Consider the following 22934-nt stretch of genomic DNA (forward strand, 5'->3'; position numbering starts at 1 on the left):
TGTTATGTTATCTGACTCTCTGTTGTATTACATTACATTTCTAAGTATACTAGATTTGTGCTTCTATTTCATTTATACCTGATGATGATTGCTTGTGTTGCAATCGAAACGTCGTATGCTAGTATTTAATTTATTATTTTCTCTATCTACTTGACTTTACCGAAAGAAGCAAAGAGTAATTACTGCAGTCATGAAAGCTCCAAATTAAGGAGGAAACAAACCTCCATAATAAGTCCACTGCGGAGACGGAGCAATGAAACCAGCTCATGTCATATCACAGGACTTGGAGATGGCAACGGCCTGGGAAGGCCTTCATCCAGCAGTGCATTGATCATGGCGGGTCGTGACTGCAAATCCACACCATTTTGACCATTAACTATTCCTTTCACACTGCTTTCTGTAAATCACGAGCAAACTCTAGAGGTGGCCATTATGCTTTGTTTTCTGCTCATAAAGCAAATACATTTACCACAAAAGTGTCTGTGAGTGGGCAAACAGCTGCAATAGATAGACTTCGTGTCATGCCAAACTTAGACTCTAATGGACATGCCTTCTAGACTGGAAACTGTATGCTTCTACAGTCTACTATCAAGTCGTTTTTTTACTCAACATTTTACAATATATGTAACAGAGCATGACATACAAACAACTCTTCAAAATCTTCGCAATCGGCAGTTAATGAGCGTTTCCTCTGTACCCGTCTAACGATCATCTCTTTTTGGGTGTCCTGGAGATCCTTCTTAAAAGCGTTCGTGTATTTTTTTCCTTCTCATTTTATTTGCTAGCTCTGAGGAATAATTGTACCTACGGTAAAAGACGATTGAGGGTAAGATCAAAGCTTGTTGCAGAAAAATACTGCTGGTGAAGAACCCCCACAGCAAATGCTTTCAATCCTGCTTGCCGCTTCTGCAAACATCTGCCTCGTCCGTGCCTTAGCAAAGGGCAGATGACCATTTGTTAGTACAGTTTTTTTTAAACAAAGTGAACCTTCTAATTCACGTTTGAAATGATGCCCTGCTTACATGCTCCTTGGCTTTATTTACAGTAGAATGTTTGGCTACATTTCTTGACCACGTGTGTTTATAGATTGTTTATGTGAGGGTCAATGGAACTCAGGAGTTAAACTATATATGCAGGATTGAGAAGGCAACATGTTGGCACCATTGTTTTTTTTCTGCCTTTAATTATTGCTGTATTCTATACGTTGCTAGTATTAAATCGTGCATGTAAAGTTAAATTGCATTTCTCCAAAAAAGTATTGCATTTCTGCATACAGTCTTGAAATCCAGTATGCTGTCATGCAGACAAAACATATGCTCAGAATAAGAGCAATGTAAAATAGGCTCGCCAGGTATAAACTTCTAGGATGGCTTCGGATACCGTGAGCAAACTTACAGGATGCAGTATAGACATGTATTGCTTTGCCGCTCGGTTTGATTCAGTGTGTTCTTTAACCGTGTTTCCCATACCCCCGCCACCCCACGCCCCAACGACACACACTCCCGCTCTGCGTGCGCAGATCTGAGAAACCAGCCGTACCGGCGCGCGGACGCTGTCCGCCGGAGCGTGAGACGTCGCTACGATGAGCAGAGCGGCCGCTGGGCCAACAGCGGCGAGATCGCGCTGTAAACCGAACGCGCCTCTTGCACCGCTCACGTCCTGCCCTGGACGCCGCCGGCAGGCACCACCCCCCCCCCTTCTCTCTCTCCCGGTGGCAGGATGCTTTGCTTTTGAGCACCGCATGTGCTGTAGACACAACAGCTGCCGTACATTATAGTGGTGACTGATATCACTTCCTGCACTCTCGAGATTTGGGTGGGAGACGGCACTAAAACTATATAATGTTGAACCAGATTCTTAATGGCCACAAGCTTTGTTTTTTTCTCGAACTGTTTTTAAAAAAACACCGCTGACCTAATCATTGAAAATTACAGTGATTCAGTTTACTGGAGGCCTAAGTGGTTTAATTCATGTTCGTACTCTAATGAGGTTTCTTTAATGACGTTTGATTTACTTTAAATCACTTCTGTATTTTCTGGTGTATAATTGAATCAGGTAACTTGTACTGTACTTGTCATTGTTACCATAACAGGAACATAAAGTGCCTAATATGAAGTCTTATCCTTTTGGGGAGAAATTTTAAGGAGAACAAAGATGAAATTGTGTCAAGTCTAAACTGGGTTGTGACTGAAAAATTGTGCTATTAAAATGGGCATCATGGCATGCTTCTAAGCATTGGGTATGTGCATACTACGTGAATGAATCTGTCATGTTGTAAGACTGTCTGATGGGAGTGCAGACACGTTGCAGTGAAGTTGGAAATTCAAAATGTTCAAAATAACAACTTAAACTTTGTAAATATACATGATTTAGGTGCTAGTAAACCAAGGAACGTTAATGCTGAATCCGTTTCCTTTTATCGAGAGGAATTGGTCAAAACAATATTTTTGAGACACATACGAATTGAGTCTTACATTATCGTGCACTTAAAAGCCCAGAATCACAAAATCAGTTTAAATCAAAGATGTACTCAGCAGCCAAATTAACAGTCAACTGATCTACCAAAACATGGCATGGGATAGGAATGGGAATTCACACGATGGGACCAGGAGGAAATGGGCACTACACCAACTCGCAAACAACGCCTCGAGAGAAAGTCCAGTCCAGACATTTGCAGCCTATTTACACTTTCAACACACTTTTCATAAAGGGACAGGATGAACTCAAATACATTATCCATCAACTTTCTCGTTTTTAGATATCGACCATAGGTGTTAAAAATAATGCAATATTACATATTTACAAAGTAAATGTAAAAGCCGGTGCACAACGCAGATGTTTGTAACTATGTACGCATTAGCTGGTCTTGACCGCTGTTGTCTTAATTGTTACGTAGCTTATATGATGCTATTTATGCAACCACACCTTCTCAGTAATGATCATATATAACTTTTTTTTATGGTCATTTCTTTTGTAACATTGTTAGGATTATTATGTCTAACATTGTTGCGTTGACGTACTGGAATTTTTTTTAAACCCCCGACAAATGTAAAATGATCTTTAAAATGTGTAGATGACTATTTGGTCAATCCAGTAATTGACAGGGTTAACGTTTACTGGTCATTAATCACTATTGGAGCACAAGATAAGCAAGTAATACAAATGTTAATGCCTTTTTATATTACAATTTAAAGCTAAGGGCATCTGTGATTAACCTTTCCGAGGCCACATGTTACTGGCTCTGGCATTTAATTAAATTTTCAAAGTTATCGCTTATTTCAGTTCCTCTATTTTTAACCGACAAAACTTTTCTTCTTCGTTTCATATTCCGGCCCGTAATCCCCAACAGAGCTCAAGGGGTAAAAGTGTGTTTGGAGAGCATGTCCACGCACAAGTGGGTTCGCTTTGTCAGGATGTGCTTAATAAAAGGACCCAACATCATTGAACCATGGGCCTGGGTGGAGCTAAAGGGGGGGGGGGAGGGCCCTCATTTCGCAACTTGATCATTGCTTTGCTTTGGCTCGCCCTGTACCCGTCTCGCGATTTGGCACCGTGTTGTGAACATTTTCTGTTCGCAGAGCAGCCGTTGCTGTAAATACTGTATTGGCAATGTTGCGCTACGTTAGCTTACACGCTGTAGTTAGGATGCTAAAGTGATAGCCAACAACCTCTCTTAAGTAAAACAAAAACTACGAATATGAACTGTATAATAAGGCTTTGTAAATGCTCTTACTTTTTGCTTTCGTCATATTTTTTTTTAAGTGTAGCAACAACAAAAAAGTTAAGACTGTTACATACATTTTTTAGTATTCTGTTTGATGTTTAACTTCTAAAAATTATTTAAGTACAGACACTCCCATCAGTAGTGGTCATAGACGTTGGCCTCTGTACCATTTTATTTACAGTAAAAAGCCAGCTATTGAAAATATGGCGAATTTGTAAATCAACGCAGTTGCGGCAAAAAATACGTAAAATTAATGTTTTAAATGTAAAAAATATCTAAACCTTATTTACTTATGAAAAATGCAGTAGGTGAGTGACGAAGGCTAAGTTTGGAAATTTGTATCCCTTTTCCTTTTGTCACTCGTGCGATTAGGTGAGGCTGGCTTTTTCCTGTACACGGGGAAGTTGTGCGTGTAACTCACAGGAGATTCTAGCGCTAACAGTGAGTGATAGAAAAAAAAACGGACTTGCCACTTTGCGTACCATTCCGAACGACTGCTTGTCCTTGCACTTTTGCAACACCTATCTTTCTCTCTAGTTGGAGCTTTTAGTGAAACGGCAAAAACGCAGATACATCTGCATGTGTATTTTATGACTATTATTTTCAAGGTTGCTCCTGAGTTACGGTGCCCAGGCCATTGCAGCGCGTCATTCTAGCGGAACTAACTAAAAAGTCATAAAATTGCTGTAGTTTTTGACCACTGTTTGGAAAGTTATGTGTGATGCAGTAACTCAAACTTGTGACGAGCTGGCCTGGGTTCCCTTTGCGTTTCTGCTGTCGCCATGAAATAAACAGCTCTTTTGTGCCCTATTTCATGCTATGTCTTGTTTGAATATAACTTTCTTCAGTTGTGCTTGCATTTTTTATAACCACATTGCATTTGAGTATCATCTTGGGACCTCCTTAGCCAGTACCAAAATATGAGAATAGGGTTTCGCCTTTTTTCAGGCAACAAAACAGGTGTTAAGATGTTAAAACACCAAACTGAAACCTTTTACAAGGAATCATGTCTGCATTAACCACAATACTTGTGCTCAGAATGTTAACAAAAAACACACTCTGATAATATATGCATTTACTTTGAAACTGATTGGTCTACACCAGCGACAGCTTTTTTTGGAGCCTCGTCTCAAACGGTGTTAGACCAGAGGACGCTGTCTGGTGTAGACCAATCAGTTTCAAAGACAATGCAAATATTAGCAGAGTGTTTTTTGTTTGCATGAAAAAAGGGGAAAAACTATTCTCATATTCTGCATTTGAGTAGTTATAAAAGCTGCAACTACTGTATTCTCCGGATTATTAATCAATGGTTTAGACCAGGGGTCGGGAAACAAAATAACAAGAGCATTTTTTCTTCCTAATTCGGGGAAAATACTCTACAGTATTTAAAGAGCCGTATGCGGTTCCGAAGCCGCAGGTCCCCTGGATTTAGACCTTTACCACGACTGCTTATATATGGCAGCACGAGTTGAGAATTAGACAGATGTCCACTAAGCGTACCTTTGTTTTATAAACACATTTGTCAATAAAACTGCCTTAAAAATGTATAGTAGGTGACGTTTCAGGCAAATGGCCCTTATTCATAGTACATGATTAACTAGCTTAACTATTACTTCTGCCAATACACTACTGTATCCAGCTACAGTAATGTTATAACGAAATATCACATTTTGTCTTGAAAGTTTTTCACGTCACATTTTGACTTCCCTTTAAATTAACATAATACCTGAGATCAAATCGCCCAGTATGCATCCTATCCTGTCAGATATCCGAAGATGAGCAGGGTTGAGGCTAGAGAGTTTGGTTTGGTGCCCACTATTGCACAAACGTGGTCGTCGGGCAGCTGCGGGGCTACATTATGGGCATCAAGAGGGCAGTGCAGCGAAATCCCGTGTTGTCCTGTACTTCTATGCTACGTTCCCCACCTTAAACCCACACTGACCATCGTAAATTAAGTTACTGCATGGTGAAATAACCTACGTGGGTGCGGAGGCCCTCATCGAGTAGTGAGTTGGCAAAATGTCAAAACATAACTTTTCATTTTTTGCTTTGTGCATAATTTGCCTGCATGAAAAATCACTACAATTTTAATGAAGGTATGAGTGCATTGCGGGTCAAATGTGTTTCTTTTCGAACATCTTCATGACTACACTCTGGGTAGACGTGAAGAAAATTGCTGCTTTAGTAATCTCGCTAGCACTCACATTTACTGCCCACTGCTTTCCAAAAGAAAGAAACTCTAGCATGAATCGATCCAATAACCCAATCCACATGCACCTTAAAAACACAAAAGCCTCCCAGCAGATGACGCATGGGCCATGTTTGTGCGAAATTGGTTATACTGTCGTGCGAACAATAACCCAGTGCCTCCAGCAAACCTTTTCTGAACATCATCTGTCAACAAATCTCCAAGAAACAGACAACACGGCTTGCATCGTGAAGTGATGATTGCCATGGCTTATCAGCAAAAGCAAGAACACGACATTGTGCATTGTCCGCGATTTTGCCCATAGTGCTTCCTAACACTAGCGAGTTTTGTTCATGGATAACTGGAGTCTCCAAATGACAAATTCGCAATGTTGGGTCGCCGCATCTCACCGCGGATTAGAGGAGTTGTGCGAAATTTCAAAACTCCAGTGTGGGTTGGTGGGTTGGTCCTGTGAGGGCGGTGGTGGGTGGGTGATAAGGGGTGGTGGTGGGTGGTGTCGTGGTGGGTGTGGTGGGGGCGGTAGTGGTGGATGGGTGAGGTGGGGTAGTGGTGGCTGGGGTGGGGACGGTAGTGGTGGGTGGGGTAGTGGTAGTGGGGTGGATGGGGTAGTGGTGGGTGGGTGAGGTGGGGTAGTGGTGGGTTGGGTGGGGTGGGGTAGTGGTGGGTGGGTGAGGTGGGGTGGTGGTGGTGGGTTGGGTGGGGTAGTGGTGGGTGGGTGCGGTAGACGGTGGGTGGGTATTGGTGGGGCCGTGTTGGGGTAGTGGGGGTGGGTATAGTAGTGGTGGTGGGGGGTGGGTGGGGTAGTGGTGGATGGGGTGGGGGCGTTAGTGGTGATTGATTGGGTGGGGGCGGTTGTGGTGGGGGAGTGGGGTCGTGGGGCGGGGGTGACGTAGGGTAGTGGGGGGGGGGTGACGTGGGGGTGGGGTAGTGGGTGACGTGCGGGGTGGGGTGGTGGTGACGTAGGGGGTAGTGACGTAGCGGGTAGTGACGTGGGGGTGGGGACGTTCTCGGTGCCGCGAGTATAAAAGGGCGGCGCCATCTCCGCCTGCGGCCTCGCGTGCCTGGGGAGGCGTCGTCTGTCGCGCTGCGTTTGCGATAATCCCGCACGCAGCTCGTGGTGTGTTGACGCGAGCCCTCTTTAACAGGTGTGCTTGGTGGTCGTCGTCGTTCGAGGAGTGAGTTGTGTTGGATTGGAGTCGATTGCGTCGAGGGTTTTGGCGAGATAATCCACAAGGCCTCGCGAAGCTTGCGTCGTACGCGGTGCTTGTTTGACCATACTTCACCACGCTGGTCGCGTCACTCACTGGGGGTTGGTGGTCAACGACGTGAGGGGGGGGTGGGTTGCCACTGATGTTAGCCGGGGTCCGGAAATCTAACTTTGGTTAACTGGGTTGTAAACATCGCCACTGGGGAGACAAAGGCGGACGGTGCGTGGTGTTGGCCACCCACCACCTCGTGTGCTGTTCCGGCTTTAATAGGTGCTCGCTAACAGCACTTGCCCCTACAGTCTGTTAAGGCTACACGGGGGATCTTTGTTTGTATACACTTGGTGTGGTGGGCGGGCATCATCAAGCAGTGGAATAGTCGTCGACTCGTCAATGTCACAGGACAAGCCGAGCAAACCGAATGCCTGGGATGTCGATTTGATGGGCTACCACCACCATGCACGACAGACTGTGGGGCTAACGTTTGTGGGCAGTGCAATTCAATGTTGTAAGGTACTTATATGGGCCCCCACCCCACTGACCAGTGTGGTGAAGTATGTACGTTGAACCTCTTTCGCACGTGCTTATCGGAGGTTGCGGTGGGTGGTTGGGGGGACCAGCAAGTGTGGTCGAATAACCCCGAAGAGACGCACAAGTTAATTTATTAGGCATATCCATGTGAGCCATTCGGCTCTTGAATCGGGTGCAACCGCAACAAACAAAAAACATGAACAAGAAAACATCTTAAAGTGAATATTTGACTAAGTGCAAACAGAAAATCCAAGAAAAGACGGCACAATGCGTGGGGAGGCCCTCATCCAGCAGTGGATTGAGTGTCATCTGGCACACGCGTGGCATTTGATGGGTTCACGGTGACCCCGACGGCCACTGAGAGTCGCGAAGATCACCACTGGGTGCGAACATCTATTCTCAAATTGCCACCGTCCGTTAACAATCCGCAGGGGGTTCTAATTGTTACACAATTAGCACTGCACTGTAATGAGTTGTTGCACGTGGTGCCGCTGATTTTGTAATTTTGACAGCTTTTGTGAGCAGTGGTTGCATAACCGCTATAATGTACGAGGTGTTGGTGCGGATCAAAAGGGCCCCATTTCCAAAAATAACGCGTGAAAGAAATAGAATCGTGCGTGAGAGTTAATTGGCCCACATCTTCTCAAGCAGACCACCCCCTCTGCCTGTTATGATCCAAATGGTAGGCGATGCTTATCAATACGGTGAGGTGGTCCATCAACGTGATAAGCCTCCAAGCCCATCGCCTTCCAACTTACTATTTGTGCTCCGATCTGTGCGTTGTGTAATTTCAACCTTTTTTGTGCATTTCTAGCTTTTGTTCACTTGCATATGATCCCACGAACACATTAAGAGTTGTAAAATGTTTATGCAATTTTTTGTTAATTATGAGACATTAAAGTACATAGCCAGGCGAGTTAAGACTGAAACACTTAATGATCACTGGCAATGAAAGACCTTAATTGCAGCCATTTATTACTAAAGTGCAAAATGTTTCGTCTTATTTCTCAATTACCCCCACTTAATGTCATCACTTTCCTTTCGTAAAGTTTTATTTTAAGTGCAATTAACCTTTTTTTACTTAGCCTTATTCACTTCATACTGTATTAATGTATTGTTAAATCTAGTCAACATTTATTATGTCAAAGCTTAAAAATATTGTGGTCTTAAATGGATCTTGATGTATCTCAGGTCGCCAATTATTAATCTCCGTGATCATTGAATGTTTAATTATTCACAGCTAAATTGTAAACGTAGAATAATGTTCCTTTGAACCTACAACTGTCCATGGCTCATGTAAAACAATACGCTTCTTTTACAGTACCCGGCAAAAGGCTCACTGAGTCTCAGGACTCTTTTCGTGAGGGTCCTACCAAGCCTTCACAGAAGGGGGAAATGTTGCCATTTATATTCCCAAATAAAAAAAAATTCAGGCCACCCCCATTTCCTCACGTAATCGAGAATGGACTGTTTGTGAATTGTGCAGTTTTTCATTGCGATGGAGAACCCAGGAGGCATCGATTCGGAAAAGATTGCTCGTAGGCTGGAGAGAGAGATGCTGGAGGTGTCAGACGAGTCCTCTGGGCCAGGCGAGGAGCAACCGGAGATTTCTCCGGAGCAACATCCTTCGTACGGCGCTCCTCGCTACAGCGCTATTTTCTCCTGCCTTGTGACCATCTCTCTCATCGCCCTCATGATCAGGGCGTTGCTCGTTTCTGCCAGTGCAGGTAAGATGCCGATGTGAGCTTCAATTTCGCGAGTAAATTTGACATTTATAAGCGATCGTAATGATTTATTCTAGGCACTTATCGATATACCCCCTGATCTATGTTCTTGTCACAGAATGCATCTTTGTTCACTTTTAAGTTTTTGTTCCATTTTATTTGTCGGTATCCATGTTTCAGATCCATCTGTCAAAGATAGCATTACATGCTGATTGAATGCTTTCTTCAGACGCTCTGCTATGTTCCTTTTCATGATCATGTTCAACTTTCCAAAGGCACTGCATACTGCTCGTATTATCTTTATTTCATCATTTTGATTCCCAAAGCATCTTCAGTGCCTTAGGTACACATAATCTGTATATAATTAGTTTTCAGGTGGCATTTGTTTGTAAATGTGTATTGCATTGCTTCCAGGTACTAAGTTATATCTATTTATAGATGCTGATCCGGGAGACACAGACAACAAGGGTTCTTCAGTAATTCTAAGCATCTTGGGTAAGTTTTTTATTTGGTTGTAATGTGTCAATTATAGTTTCACCACCTGCTTCTGCACTACAGCATAGAATAGTATTCTTGTGAATGTGCAGCTAATAATAATTTTACCTTTGAATATTTAATTTATGGAATCATTTGTACCTCATTTGTATAGGTGTGTTGGCAAAGGTAAATGGGTCCCTTCAAGAGTCTTACTGCAGTTGTATGAGCATTAATTATTTCTTGTTATCACAGTTGTCTACCCAGTAAAGCTTCATTGGAGTCTCAGGACTCTTTCAGGAGGGTCCTGCCAAGTATTTTTTCAGTAGGGAGCTATATTGCATTTTGTCATTCCAATCGAGTAATTTGCAGGTGAGTTTTCAGCAATATCAGTTATATTGTGTTTTAGCTATGGGAGCAAACTGGATATCCTGGAGAAAACTCATGCAGAGCAGGGTGAGAACACCGCATTTAATTGTATATAAGACTTACTGAAGCAGGTGTTTTTCAGTGTGACAAGGCTGAGAAGTGTCTTGAGGTCTCAGATGCCCTTTGGCCCTGCACCTATATTTGATGACACTTTGTGTTACAGGTCTATGTTGTCCTTTCCTCCTGCCACTGGTGACTGGATTGTCCTGCTGCTGTTTCTCCTGGTCTCTGGCTTACTTTGACTCCTTTCAGCCAGGAATGTTCCCTCCAACACCACTATCTCCAGCTCGGTTGCGGTAAGGACCCTGCTGCAGTGTGTCGGATTTAATTATTGATTGATCATGTATTGGTGTGTAAAATTGTTGATTAAAACCAATAATTATGCACATGGTAATTTATAAGAATCGATTACAATTTATGCTGACGAAATTCATTTGAGACACTAACGGTACATTTAAAAACCTCAACACACTTGTCAACAACACTTCCATAAAAGAAAAACATTTGGTTACGTTTTGGGCAATGACCTTTGTTCATTGCACGTAAAATGTTTCATGATGGCAAATTGAGTGGACAAAGCTGTTCAAAATGAGACGAAAAATGAGAAGTACAAAACATGCAGTAAAACCAAAGGAAACTATTGAATCTTAGACTTATTTGAATAGCTCGGGGTGAGGAGGAATTAGGGGTAAATACATTTCATGACTGATTATACCCCTCGTGGCAGAGCCTCACCAGTCGGCCTTCATTTAATAATCTGGAAGATGTAGTTTCTGCTTGATCTTAAAATTCAAGATGTTCTTTCAGTTTATTATTCTTAAAGTGCAATTATTTTTTTACGTAAAACAACAATGTGTTGTACAGTTTATTTGACTAAACTTTATCAAGTGCTTTTTGTTATGTTTGGGATATTGGGGTACGTTTCGTAGGTAGATCATTAGAAACGGCTGTAGAATATTGTTGAGTGTTCTTGAAGGCCCCTGCGATTTCTCGCACGTTCCACGTTGCGTGCTGTGTGCGTATCTCGCTGAGAACAAACCGCGATGTGCCTCACGTCACCATGGAGCATGCCGCATCATCTCATTAAGCGCTATCACTTCACTTCGTCGCCTCTGACGTTTGCAAGTGTGAATTGTGTTTCACACTTTATGTTTAACTTTAAGTGTTGTGCCTTTTAATTATTTTTTTGCTTTTGGAACCAAAGTCTCCGTTAAAACAGAGGCCAGTAGTCTCGCTGTGCTCTCACCTAATTGAAATTATGGTAATTAACAATTAGTCTGTCCTATAAATGCTCTCTTTACACGAAACACTCATGATTCTGTTAACGGCCGCCTGTTTTAACTGCATGTCTTGAAATTACTTTAAAATAATCTTCTAGGGCACCTTTTCACTTAAGTAATGATGTACCAACACTTCCTTTGTAAAGTATACTCCTGGTCTTTGGTTCCAATCAGTTTAATAGGCAAAACAGTGATAAGGAAAGTGCTCAGAACATCTTTGGAGTTTCCAGCTGATAGATATTTTCAAAGGTTACAGAATATAAACCTTAACATCAAGTGCATTGTAAATAGCATTCATGAACCTGCACTGAACCCCGCGGGAGGTACGTTATCGAGGCTATCGACATATTACAGGTGCTTATCGTGATGGCTGGTCTTACTTTGGGCCTTTGTGGATTGCAGGCACCATTTTTTTTTTCTTAAACGTCCATGAAGGAACTTAAATTATTTAGTGATGCTGTATTCTCATTGGTGCACAAGTAATAAATACTTGACACGTTTGTTAACAACGCTGTTTTAAAAGATAAATATATGATCGGCAACATTCCACGCAAATCGCCCATCTTCATGTGCTATGAATGAGCGCCATTAGGTCCAAAACTTTGCGTATTTCTACTTTTTCTCGGAAAGACTTTGCGTGCATCAACTGTAAATTAAAGTGTAAGGAGGCACGACATTATAAGTGTTTTATGTTTGTATTGTTAGTGGTCTATTGATGATGAATCTGTATTTAACGTGAATGTGCTACTGGATTAACGTGTATTGTAATGGTCTTTAAATGTAATTATTGGCTGCAAAGGCAGTGTGGGAATTATATGTTAATCAAAAGAGTAAATTAACAGAATTGGTGTTATCAATAATAATGGTGTTGACTGGTGGGGTGTCATAACCCAGCTAGTTAAGGTAGATTACCTTCCAGAGCGAACATCAGTGGCGAGTGATTTTTTTTTTTAACCAGTCCCTGGACCCCCACTTCACAAAACTGCATTGACCAGCGCTGTAAAGCTTGGTTAAACAACCCCCACGACTGACACGGTCTGGTGAGGCCTGCCCATCAGTTGATTAACAAAGCACTCTAAATTATTATTTGTTAATAATACTGTAATAATATGTAAAACAACACTGATACTGGTTTGAGTTAATAAAAATATAAATTATTGTATCCATTAACCATTGTAAGTGCGGTGATGCCTTCATTTAGAGAATGAGGCTACCTTGTGAACTGGCGGTAGCAACAATTTGACTTGTTTATAATGACCAGCTAGATCATGGAGAGCCACGTGGACTGAATTTTGAGAACCTGTGGCACAAAGACAGTCGGATTCTCATGTGTCGAGAGGGTAAAACAATGTTAAATTATTAATAACTGTTAAATGGAATATGGAAGCAATCACTCAATCACCCCGTTGAGTCAGATTTCAGCCAACAGGTGCAGCATCTGCCTTGCTGATTATAGAGACCAGGCATTTTATATGAACGGGTGAAGCCACTTGAGAGGAAAATATGGTTAAAATGGAACGGGTTGCAGCACGGTGATTTTGTCAGACACACCTGAATGTCAATGCAGCTTGATTAAAATTACACCCCTGTCCAATAATAGAAATTATGTGATTGGTATATAAAACGATGATCTTATTTAGAATGTTATCTACTTCAAACGTGCACATGAGAAAGTACATGTGTTTTACTTTTGACTTATGATAAAAATGTCAGCATCTAAAGTAATTTTCGGCAAATATTTTTAGGAAAACAATCTTTGCTTTGATACCGCTTCAACGTAGGCATTGAACTCTCAGAAAAAAGAACATGGTATGGAAATTAAATATGAATCTGCTATTATATAGAGCCCTGCATAATGATCGTGATAATGAAACTGCTTTGTAACATAATTAGGCCATTTTGTCTGGGAGCCCATAACCACTTTTTTGCTTAATGAACAGGCTGCCAGAGATGAGGATTTGGTGTGAAAGGAAAATTAACCACTCGCAACAAATCATCTGTGACTGACTTTCCCTAAAACGTGCACCAAGCTGCTTGTGTAGCCAGGACACAAATGAGTACCGCACAGCGGAACAAACCACACGGAGATTAGCTCACGTTAAGCTCACATGGGTCAAGGATTTTATCGACCCCTAGTTTGACAGAAGAGCACCTCTCACAAAGGTGATTTATATTCTAATATAGACACGGGAGGCGCCACTGTTTTGCAAGTGGAGCAGATAATTGGCATTGCAGCAGGTGGGTAAGGCACCGAGGGGGAGGGGGGTGGGGAGCAAGGCTTAGGTGTTGTTAATTTGGAAAATAATTATGTGTATATAAAAATCGTGGAGGTGCTGTCGCTGAAAGGGTAAGAAGCGACGAGGCGGCCCAATTCAATACCAAGCCCTGGTTAGAATTCCCACCTCCTTAGCCATCGCGTCTATCCACTGAGCCATGTCATTTTCTTCCTATAATATTCTTTAGTTCATTACATGGTTGAATGTCATATACAGTGTAGAATGCGGACGTGATGAAATGGTTGATCTCTCCCAGCTTGAAAAATTGAAACAATGATTTCTTATACATCCCTCTGCTTGCCTGCCTCTGTCCACTCAGCACTATAAGTGGGTACACCACGGTTCGTGTATCGGCAGGTCGCAGACAGTGGGGTGAATTGTGGGTACTCCCACCCCTTCCAAGATGTCTGGCCCAGCGTGGAAGAGTAGGCCAAATGTCCTCGAGGCGTTCTCTGGGGATCCCTCTAGCTGAGGCAATGGCTCGAGCCAGCAATTGCAGGGCTGACCTTGTACCTTTTATGCAGTGTAGATTGTATTTATCAGTAAGAAGTATTAGCTAATGGTTACAACTTTTGCTGTCATTTTAATATACTGTATCAAGTTTAGTCTTTAGGAACTAAAGTCTCTTTGCTCATCCCCTGAGTTTATCTCGTTGCAGGTGATAGCCCCTAGATGGTGCCACCTACAATTCAGTCAAACTCTGTTACTGTAATGCACGGGATGCCCGCGGTGGTTAATTCACAAACCGCGGCAGAAATAAATAAGTAAAAATCGCGCCAGCCCGGTGTCTCACACATTTTCGGAGTGTTTATCCCCGTGACTCCGTTCATCCTCCGTTCATCCGCGAGAAAAACAGATTTCAGGATTCACATCCCCCTTCCCCCTCCCCCGATAGATGACGAGAGTATCTGCAAACTGCAGTGTCACTGACAATTTTAGAATTTGTAAATATTTGAGCGCAGATTATCCACGTTCTATATGTTATTGTACTGTAGGCACACTAACGATTTTATTTGACAGATATCATTGCCTTAATCTCCCTGCCTAATCTCTCCCATCAACATCGTGCTAATCTCCCATTAACACTGCTGTTGTGCGCATATGTGGGCACGATACTGTTATGCGACGACGGAAGCTAATTTCATGCTAATTTCTCTCCCTAATCTCCCCCATTAACACAACAGACGTGCTTGCGTCCGGGGATGGAATTCCTTTCCAGCTCAGACCCCGCTGCTTGCCCATCGCCACATAAATAACCTCCTTGTTGTAACAGCTCTCTCGCTGGTTCAGCAGTTCCACTGCTGGATTATAAAAAAAATTCCGCCTGAGGATGACCGCTTGTGTTGCGATCGAAATGTGATAATTTTTTTTTTCTACCTACGTGACTTTACCGAAAGAACCAAAGAATATTAGTGCAATAATCGCCCTGAAGCTGTTCTATATTTATGTTATTTAATTACTGCGGACAGTGTCAAAGTAATTTGACCGAGTCACCTTACATTACAGGACATTTATTTTTCTTTAATACTCATTTCTGGTTGTGCAGTATTTTAAATTTGTCCTTTAATGCGATTGTCTTTTCTCTGATATTATATTTGCTCTATTGGTGTCTGTTATTGTATTGCTCTTGTCATCTTGGTGGCCCAGGTCACTCTAACAAATGAGACCATCTGCATTGCTGGAGTTCCCATCAGGTTAAACAAAATAAACTCCACTCTTGCGGATGCTTGATTTGCCCTTGTGTGTACACAATGAGTTGTTAGTTTATGAGATAGGAAACGGAATAAAATGTGGCCTGTTTTATTAAAGCTACCAGTGAATGAATGCAATGACACTGTTGGTTAGTAACGTCAACAAAAGTATGTTTTTAAATGCGTGTTAAAAACCTCATCACTTTCATAACTATAGTACACTGCACGGTATTTTCAACTTGACTAGCAGGCCACACGTCTTTTGGGATATCCGTGCTTCATCCCCTCAGTCACAGAACGGTTATTCTGTGATCGTCCATTCGTGGAAGGTGTACACACACCTCCCATGTCGCATTCGAGCGTGGTTTAACTTTTTCTAATGTAATAAGATAGCATTGCACTGGCCGCACACATGTGCGGGATACGTGCACTTGCCGTCAGCCAGCTAGCTCGGAATCCAGGCAGTAAGTCAGCCAGCAAAACCTTTTTCTAATCGAGTATGCTGTAAAATGTAACAGTGTAATACTGTATTTTGAACCTAAAATTGCTCTTTAAGTTAGTCTTGTAGTTTAACATTGGTGTGTATTTATTTTCATGGGCATCTACGAGTGGTGTTTTTCTGTGGATATTATTTATTCTCTTCCTGCCTATTTTGATTACAGTCATCTACTTAAAAGTGTATTACTTCCAGTGCGCCTGGAACATTCAATTTTTTTTTAATCTTCACTTTACTTTTGAAATCACAAATAATAAGCAAGATGTATGGGACATAACCCTCCTTGTAGAAACCATAACATTGCATAGCAATTTATATTATAGCCATGCTCATTGGATAACTATTTTAATTAATTTTAGATTAATGAGCTTGCCATTGGCTACAATATCTATAGTTCCAGGAAGTCATTATTTTGTGACAATGGTTGATTGTTTCTTTTAATTAACACATTCTAACTCGCTTTAAATTGCGTGTTAGCCTGTAGATGCAATTAAAATTAGATAGTGGACAGCCAAATTTATTTCCGTAAATTAATAATTTAAGGGATATCGGTGACTAGGACAGTGGGCTTGCTCTCTGGGTACAAACGCTTGATTACACTGAGCTGTCTGTAAGCATGTGTAGCTTTGTAAGATGCAATTATATTACCTTCTAAGACACGTGTGCTGTGTCATGGATTCATTTCCAAAACAAAAGCAAATTGGCAAATTACCAGCTTATCTCTTCCAGGTTTTTTCCATGACAAGATGCGTTCGTGTTGTTGTAGAGGTTGTTATATCTGGGCTAAACTGTTGTAACGATAACGATCAAGAAATATATTTACCATCCTAGCAACGTGTCGTGTAAGAATTCCAAAGGGGGAGGCCTTGTAACCCATGTTAAACCAAGGTTGGGTCTTGTCTAACAACTAGCTTTTTTGCCCGTCCCAGGACGGGTGTATTTTGCAGTAAATTTGAAATATTCCACAGAAAAATTGTTCAGCTCATGATTATTAATGAGGGGGGGGGTAGCCCCATGTGGAGTGACGTCACCCCCTCATGGTTATTGTGGAGGGGTGCGGCATACTGAGTGATGTCACTCCTCATGGTTATTGTGGAGGGGTGCGGCATACTGAGTGACGTCACCCGCTCATGGTTATTGTGGAGGGGTGCGGCATGTGGAGTGACGTCACCCCCTCATGGTTATTGTGGAGGGGTGCGGCATGTGGAGTGACGTCACCCCCTCATGGTTATTGTGGAGGGGTGCGGCATGTGGAGTGACGTCACCCCCTCATGGTTATTGTGGAGGGGTGCGGCATGTGGAGTGACGTCACCCCCTCATGGTTATTGTGGAGGGGTGCGGCATGTGGAGTGACGTCACCCGCTTATGGTTATTGTGGAGGGGTGCGGCATACTGAGTGACGTCACCCCCTCATGGTTATTGTGGAGGGGTGCGGCATGTGGAGTGACGTCACCTGCTCATGATTATTAATGAGGGGAGGGGTGCAGCATGTGGAGCGCGTTAGTGTAAATTTCCACGCGGGCATGAATATTAATGAAGGGGGGGGCCCTCTTTTGCAGTGACGTCACGCACGGATGTAGCACTGTGCTGCGTAGATTTATTTTTCACCGTCACTTTCTGTAAAGAAACGTCATATTTGAAGCGACTTTGCGTAATAAATTATTTAATTCGGCTCAACCTTCCTCTGCGTTTGTGTAAAAATCCACCCACTCATGAATATTAATGAGGGGGGGCCTCATGTGGAGTGACGTCACACGCCAGATGGACAGACATTTCTGGGTGATTCTAGTCGGTAATTGCTGCCATAGACAACAAGGTATGCAATGGGAGTTTGCGATGTCATTTAACCATCCCTTGCTTTTGAAAATACATTGCCATGGCAATGTGCGGAAACAATTAAATTATAGAGAAGCACTTTAATAACATTTCATTTGGCTTGGTGCAAAATTGGAGGGTTAATGAACAACCAATCTACCCATCTAATTAATTTAATGAAATGCTTTATTAAAACTGGTGGCAGTTTTGTCACTCCTTCCACCAATTTCATTTTTTGCAACCCACAGGCAGGGAATTGCTTTTTTTTCCTTCCTGCATGTTTCAGTCTTGGCTCATGATATGCCCCAGCAACATTGAAAGCAATTACATTCTGGCCGCTTAGTCACTGATCGGTGGCAGGTGGTAGTTAGTGAGAATGTGTGTGTGTGTGTGTATTTTCTGCTGTGTTACGAACATGATGTGCGTCAGTGCTCATCAGGATCACCTGGGTTACAGGAATAGGGTTCTTGGTGTCTACTTGTTCTCACCCATGAACACTGGGCATGATAATTCTTTTTTTAAGCTAAATTAATTTTTGTTAAAATAAAATACACCTCATCAGCTAGGAATGTGATGTTTCATTTCCACAACTCCGTAAATTGTCTTTGTTCAGGGTTGTGCTTAAGCTCGATGTTGAATGTTTTATTTTGCCCTGTTGTGCACGTATAATCTATAGCTGCTGCACGATTTTCGACAACCAGTCATATCCAACACACGAATCATACATCATCTATTCTGACACACTTGATTGAATGCATGTAACACGAGTGCAAATAACGATTTTAATTGATAAATGAATATATATGTGCCTAGTAGACAATGTAAAATTGTAATTTAAAGTTGCCTGATTGGCGTGTGACATTTCAGCATGCCCTAACCTGTGTCGTGTGTTTCTTGTCTTGCAGCAAGATGACGGGTCATTCATTTCACATGGCCTACAGCATGGCCATTCTCAATGGAGTCGCCATGTTCCTGATGACTATATGGTGGCTTATTTAGGAGCTCGAGTCGACTCCCAATGCCTTGGCGCTTGATGCCCTGGGAAGTGAGCGCAGAATGTGTCGTTGTTTGTCTTCCTCTGTATCCCACTGCCAGGATTTTTTACAGCTTTCGGAAAGTATCCCCTTTTCGCTCTCTGATGCATTTTCGGGTTGTGATGTCTGACGCTTCGCTCCACTTATTTCAGGAACTGAACTCCCAGCAAATAGAGCGAAATGTTGAACGTTACGCGGAAACCACACGTGGATCAACACAAACAGCACATCGGGAGAGCTGTACGGCATGGCCGAGAAAACCCTATGCAGTGGACCTGTTTGCTGCATTTGTATGGGAATAACGTATTACCTTCAAAAGTCAAGGCACAGCTAAAGTTAATTATATGGTGACATTAATGCATAAGAAGAATATGCATGAATGATTTAATGCCCGTAAGATCCCTGAAGCACAAATGCCATGGTTTCATTGGCTTCTACAGATTAACTGTACTTTTTGCAGAGACTAAAATACTCTAGTCTGTTTCAACATTTCTGTTAAATCAAGTTGAGAATATTCAAATTTTTAAAGGAATGCTATTATCTTATATTGTCTTGGTTGCAGTCCGGTGGTGAATAATAATTTCTCCAAAAATGTTTGTATGAAAAAGATATTTACATCTCATCAGATTCCTCCAGTATAAATACATATGTTGATTGAGTTTTTATGCATATTCCATGTTTTATGTTCAGTTATTGCATGCACTTTTTAAAAATGTTAAATACGTGATTATCCTGAGGTGAGAAATGTGTGCTGTTTAAAAGCACAAATTCCATATGTGCACTCTACAGGAGTCATTTGTGCTGATTATTGACCCACATTAATTGTTTCAGTTTCATGTATTAGGTATAGCCCTGTGAGCCCATGCGGCTCTTGACTCGGGTGCAACCGCAACAAACAAAAACATGAACAAGAAACATCTTAAAGTGACTACACGCAACAGTAAAATCCAGGAAAAAACAGCAAAGTCTTCCAGAAAAAAACACCGTATTTCAAGGTTGTGTGCAAAAATCCCAGTGGGATGCAAGTCAAACAATAACAACCATAAGACAATTTAGATTAAAGTTATCAGGCTAACTCTGTACTACAACAAACAAACATGGCTAAACCAAAACGTTTTCAAAATCCTCCAAATAAAGCTATATAAACAATGTAACAGTAATCATAGGAACTGTGATTCAAATTTAACAATAAACGATATACACAACATGTACGACCAAACTTTGCAGCCATAGCTGGCAAATGGCCTCACCACCTACACATTACACAAGGAGTAACTAATCCCATATCTGCATTTTCCATCAATATGCTTAATTTCGCTGTTCATATGTAAACTCCTTTGTCAAGGCGCTCTCCTCCCCCGACCCAGCTTAAATATACGCTGCCAAGCTTGGCGGTGTTCATTGGGACGCTGTCTTTCTGACAGCTCTGTTTCTTCACCTGAGGACGGCTGCTTGTGTTATGGCCGAAAAATCGTGAGAATTTTTATTTTATTGTTATTTTATTATTTCCCTTCTACGTGACTTTACTGAAAGAACCAAGAAGATGGCCTCATTGTGTTATTGGTGAATACCCATGCAATCCCATAATTGTATTGCGCTCATATTACATTTAATTCTACGCAGTGGGACTTGTATTTTTTATACAGTATTTTACATTTCCGGGTGTTGTTGTGGCACGCTGTGTATTATTTGCACGTGGCCAGCGCTGCATTTCTCTTCTCTTCTGGCAATGCAACTATAAATACATTTTGATTCACTGGTTAACTACCACTTCTAGATAATTCTGCTGCTTTTGGCACCACAGATCACTCACACTTCCACTCTTACCTATCGAGCCACTCTGTCTTGGTTTCCCGACAACGGTTTTTCATTTGCAAAACCTTTTCGTTGTCATTGATCCGAGCTCTCGTTTGCTTGTCACCGACATCAACTCTGCAGGTCGTCATACCTCCTCCACCTGCGCAATACCTCCAATTTACTCTAAACTCAGCCACTTGCCGAGACTTTCATTCATGCCTCTACGATTATCGCAATTCTCATGGTCAGCCTCTTCAATCCCCTCATCCTACATTATATAGATTTGTAAATTAAGCAAGGCTGGTTTTTAAAGTGTATGAAGCACAATGCAAGGTCAATTTGAAAAACAGCAATGTTATAACTCTGGAAATTTTATATGAACCCGTAATTCTTCTATACTGGTATACATACTGGTATAGTTTATCATGCATTCGGAAGAAATACTGCCTGTGTTCCTCTACTACTTTTTAAGATATATTTTTGTATGTTCCCCCAATTTTATATAAGGACTTTATGTAAATAAAATGTGTGGGTGAAACTAAATAAGTATTTTTCATTGTGTCCCCCATGTATTTTATATTCATACACAATACATGACATACACTTACATTAGACAGTTGAAAGGTGTTAAAGAGGTTTTTCAAGACATTTAAGCATACTTTTTCTCAGGTCTCCTTTGAGAAACTTGCTATAATGGTCAGTAATATAATGTACGTTGGAATTCCAAATCATTCTTAACATTGTTAACGTCAAATAAAAGTTTTTTAAATACCGATGATACGCTCTGATTACTCTCTCGTTCGTGATATTTTTGACCACCGCTTCTTCCCGGAACACTCATGGTACATTGTTCCTAACTTAATGTCCACTTGGGGTGTCGCCATCGTATCTGATCATAATTGTACATTTCTCCGACTGATCCAGTCTGCCACTTTGAGAGATTGGCTTAACATTGCCGCAATGGCAAATGATGGGAATGAAAACTGGATTCAAATTCTGCATCGGATTGTTTGACGTATATCATTGATTTTTATGCACAGGGAAATAGTGAAAATCATAGAAACAACATGCAGTCATACATTAAGTATTTAATCACACTAAATATGTAAAACATGTTTAAATATTAACGTTAAATTGTAAATAATTAAAAATGCTACATCAATAGGAATAAACAGTCAAGATGGAATTGAAAACAGTGCTTTAGCTTGTACTGTCTTGCAGAATACCAATAAAAATGTGTATACTTTAAATTGCAAAGAAACATGTAAAGATACATTACATGATTCCATGGTTTTAACAATTTTATATGTTAACTAGCTGTACTACCCGGCTTCGCCCGGGACTTGTATCCACCACGGCCGGCCGCCTTTGTCTCCCCAGTGGCGATGTTAATACGCCACACCAGTTACTCGTTTGAGGCTGAGTCGACCTATGGGAGGTTCAAAAAATCTTGACCGGTGGTGGCCATGAGCGGGAATCGAACTCGGTTCGCCGGGTTGGTAGCGCAGCGTAGCGTTAACCACTACACCCACCGCTCCTCACACACACAGACGCACAGACAACAACAACAACAACAACAACCGCCATTCGCCACTAAGTGGCGGTGACGTCACCACGATGCTTGTGCCAGGCCAAGTGCACCTTGAGGCCACGTGAAGTGTCGAAAGCCCGCTGGCAGGAGGTCACGGGGCAGACCCAGGTGCCACTGGTCGACTGACCGAGATGACCGAGATGACTGGCTGATGCACCACCTGTGCCCCCTACTGTGCCAACTTGCTGTGCTTTAGCCACCCGGCGCTCCGCTCGTTGTTGTGAGCGTCGCTCCTCCGCCCTCCGTTGTTGTTGGAGGGCGACTGCCTCCAACTGCCCAGTAGCGTCCTTCACGAGCCTCCTCCACTGAGGCCGATCTTGACACCGCTGGTACCAGTCATCGGCAAGTCCACTCAGCTCCACGTCCTCCTGTACCACATCACTCCATCTCTTCTCCAGCCCGTGCCGCGCCCGTCTAGCCCCCTCGATCCGGCCGAACAAAAGCTGTTTAGGCATGCGGTGGCTGGGCATGCGGGCTACATGACCCAGCCAACGCAGCCTTGCCTGCCGGAGGAGCTCACTGATGGGACTTTGCCCAGATCTTTCAAGGATTTGTGAGCTCCTCACACAATCCAGCCTGGTTAAACCCAGGATGGATCGTAGGCAGGCCAGCCTAAATGTTTCCAACCGGCGAAGATGCTCCACCAGGGGGGTCCACG

General features: G+C 42.3%; 2 protein-coding genes across 8 annotated transcripts in view; both read left to right on the top strand.

Annotated features, from left to right (window-relative positions):
* The window catches only part of LOC133345980 (formin-like protein 2), an 80933-nt gene extending 76399 nt beyond the window's left edge, over positions 1-4534 (top strand). For all 6 annotated transcript variants that reach the window (XM_061557185.1, XM_061557184.1, XM_061557187.1 and 3 more), the window contains one exon: positions 1520-4534. Coding sequence is in view for 4 of the 6 variants with exons in the window: in XM_061557184.1 (XP_061413168.1) it covers positions 1520-1629 (110 nt within the window). In the remaining 2 variants the exon portion in view is untranslated. The remainder of the gene's footprint in view (positions 1-1519) is intronic.
* A 2395-nt stretch (positions 4535-6929) lies between these two features.
* Positions 6930-21461, top strand: ARL6IP6 (ADP ribosylation factor like GTPase 6 interacting protein 6). 2 transcript variants are annotated; one of them, XM_061557191.1, is made up of 5 exons: positions 6930-7078; positions 9156-9396; positions 9832-9888; positions 10460-10592; positions 18760-21461. In XM_061557191.1, exons 2-5 carry the CDS (start codon positions 9168-9170, stop codon positions 18851-18853), a joined length of 513 nt encoding a protein of 170 aa, XP_061413175.1. In that variant the 5' UTR covers positions 6930-7078; positions 9156-9167; the 3' UTR covers positions 18854-21461. The 2 variants fall into 2 exon arrangements, with proteins under 2 accessions (XP_061413175.1, XP_061413176.1); XM_061557192.1 differs by having other exon boundaries at positions 6970-7108.
* The last annotated feature ends 1473 nt before the right edge of the window (positions 21462-22934 follow it).

The sequence above is a fragment of the Lethenteron reissneri genome, chromosome 23 (assembly GCF_015708825.2).
Source record: "Lethenteron reissneri isolate LAM-NWPU_2019-01 chromosome 23, ASM1570882v1, whole genome shotgun sequence".
In the NCBI taxonomy this organism is placed as follows: domain Eukaryota; kingdom Metazoa; phylum Chordata; class Hyperoartia; order Petromyzontiformes; family Petromyzontidae; genus Lethenteron; species Lethenteron reissneri.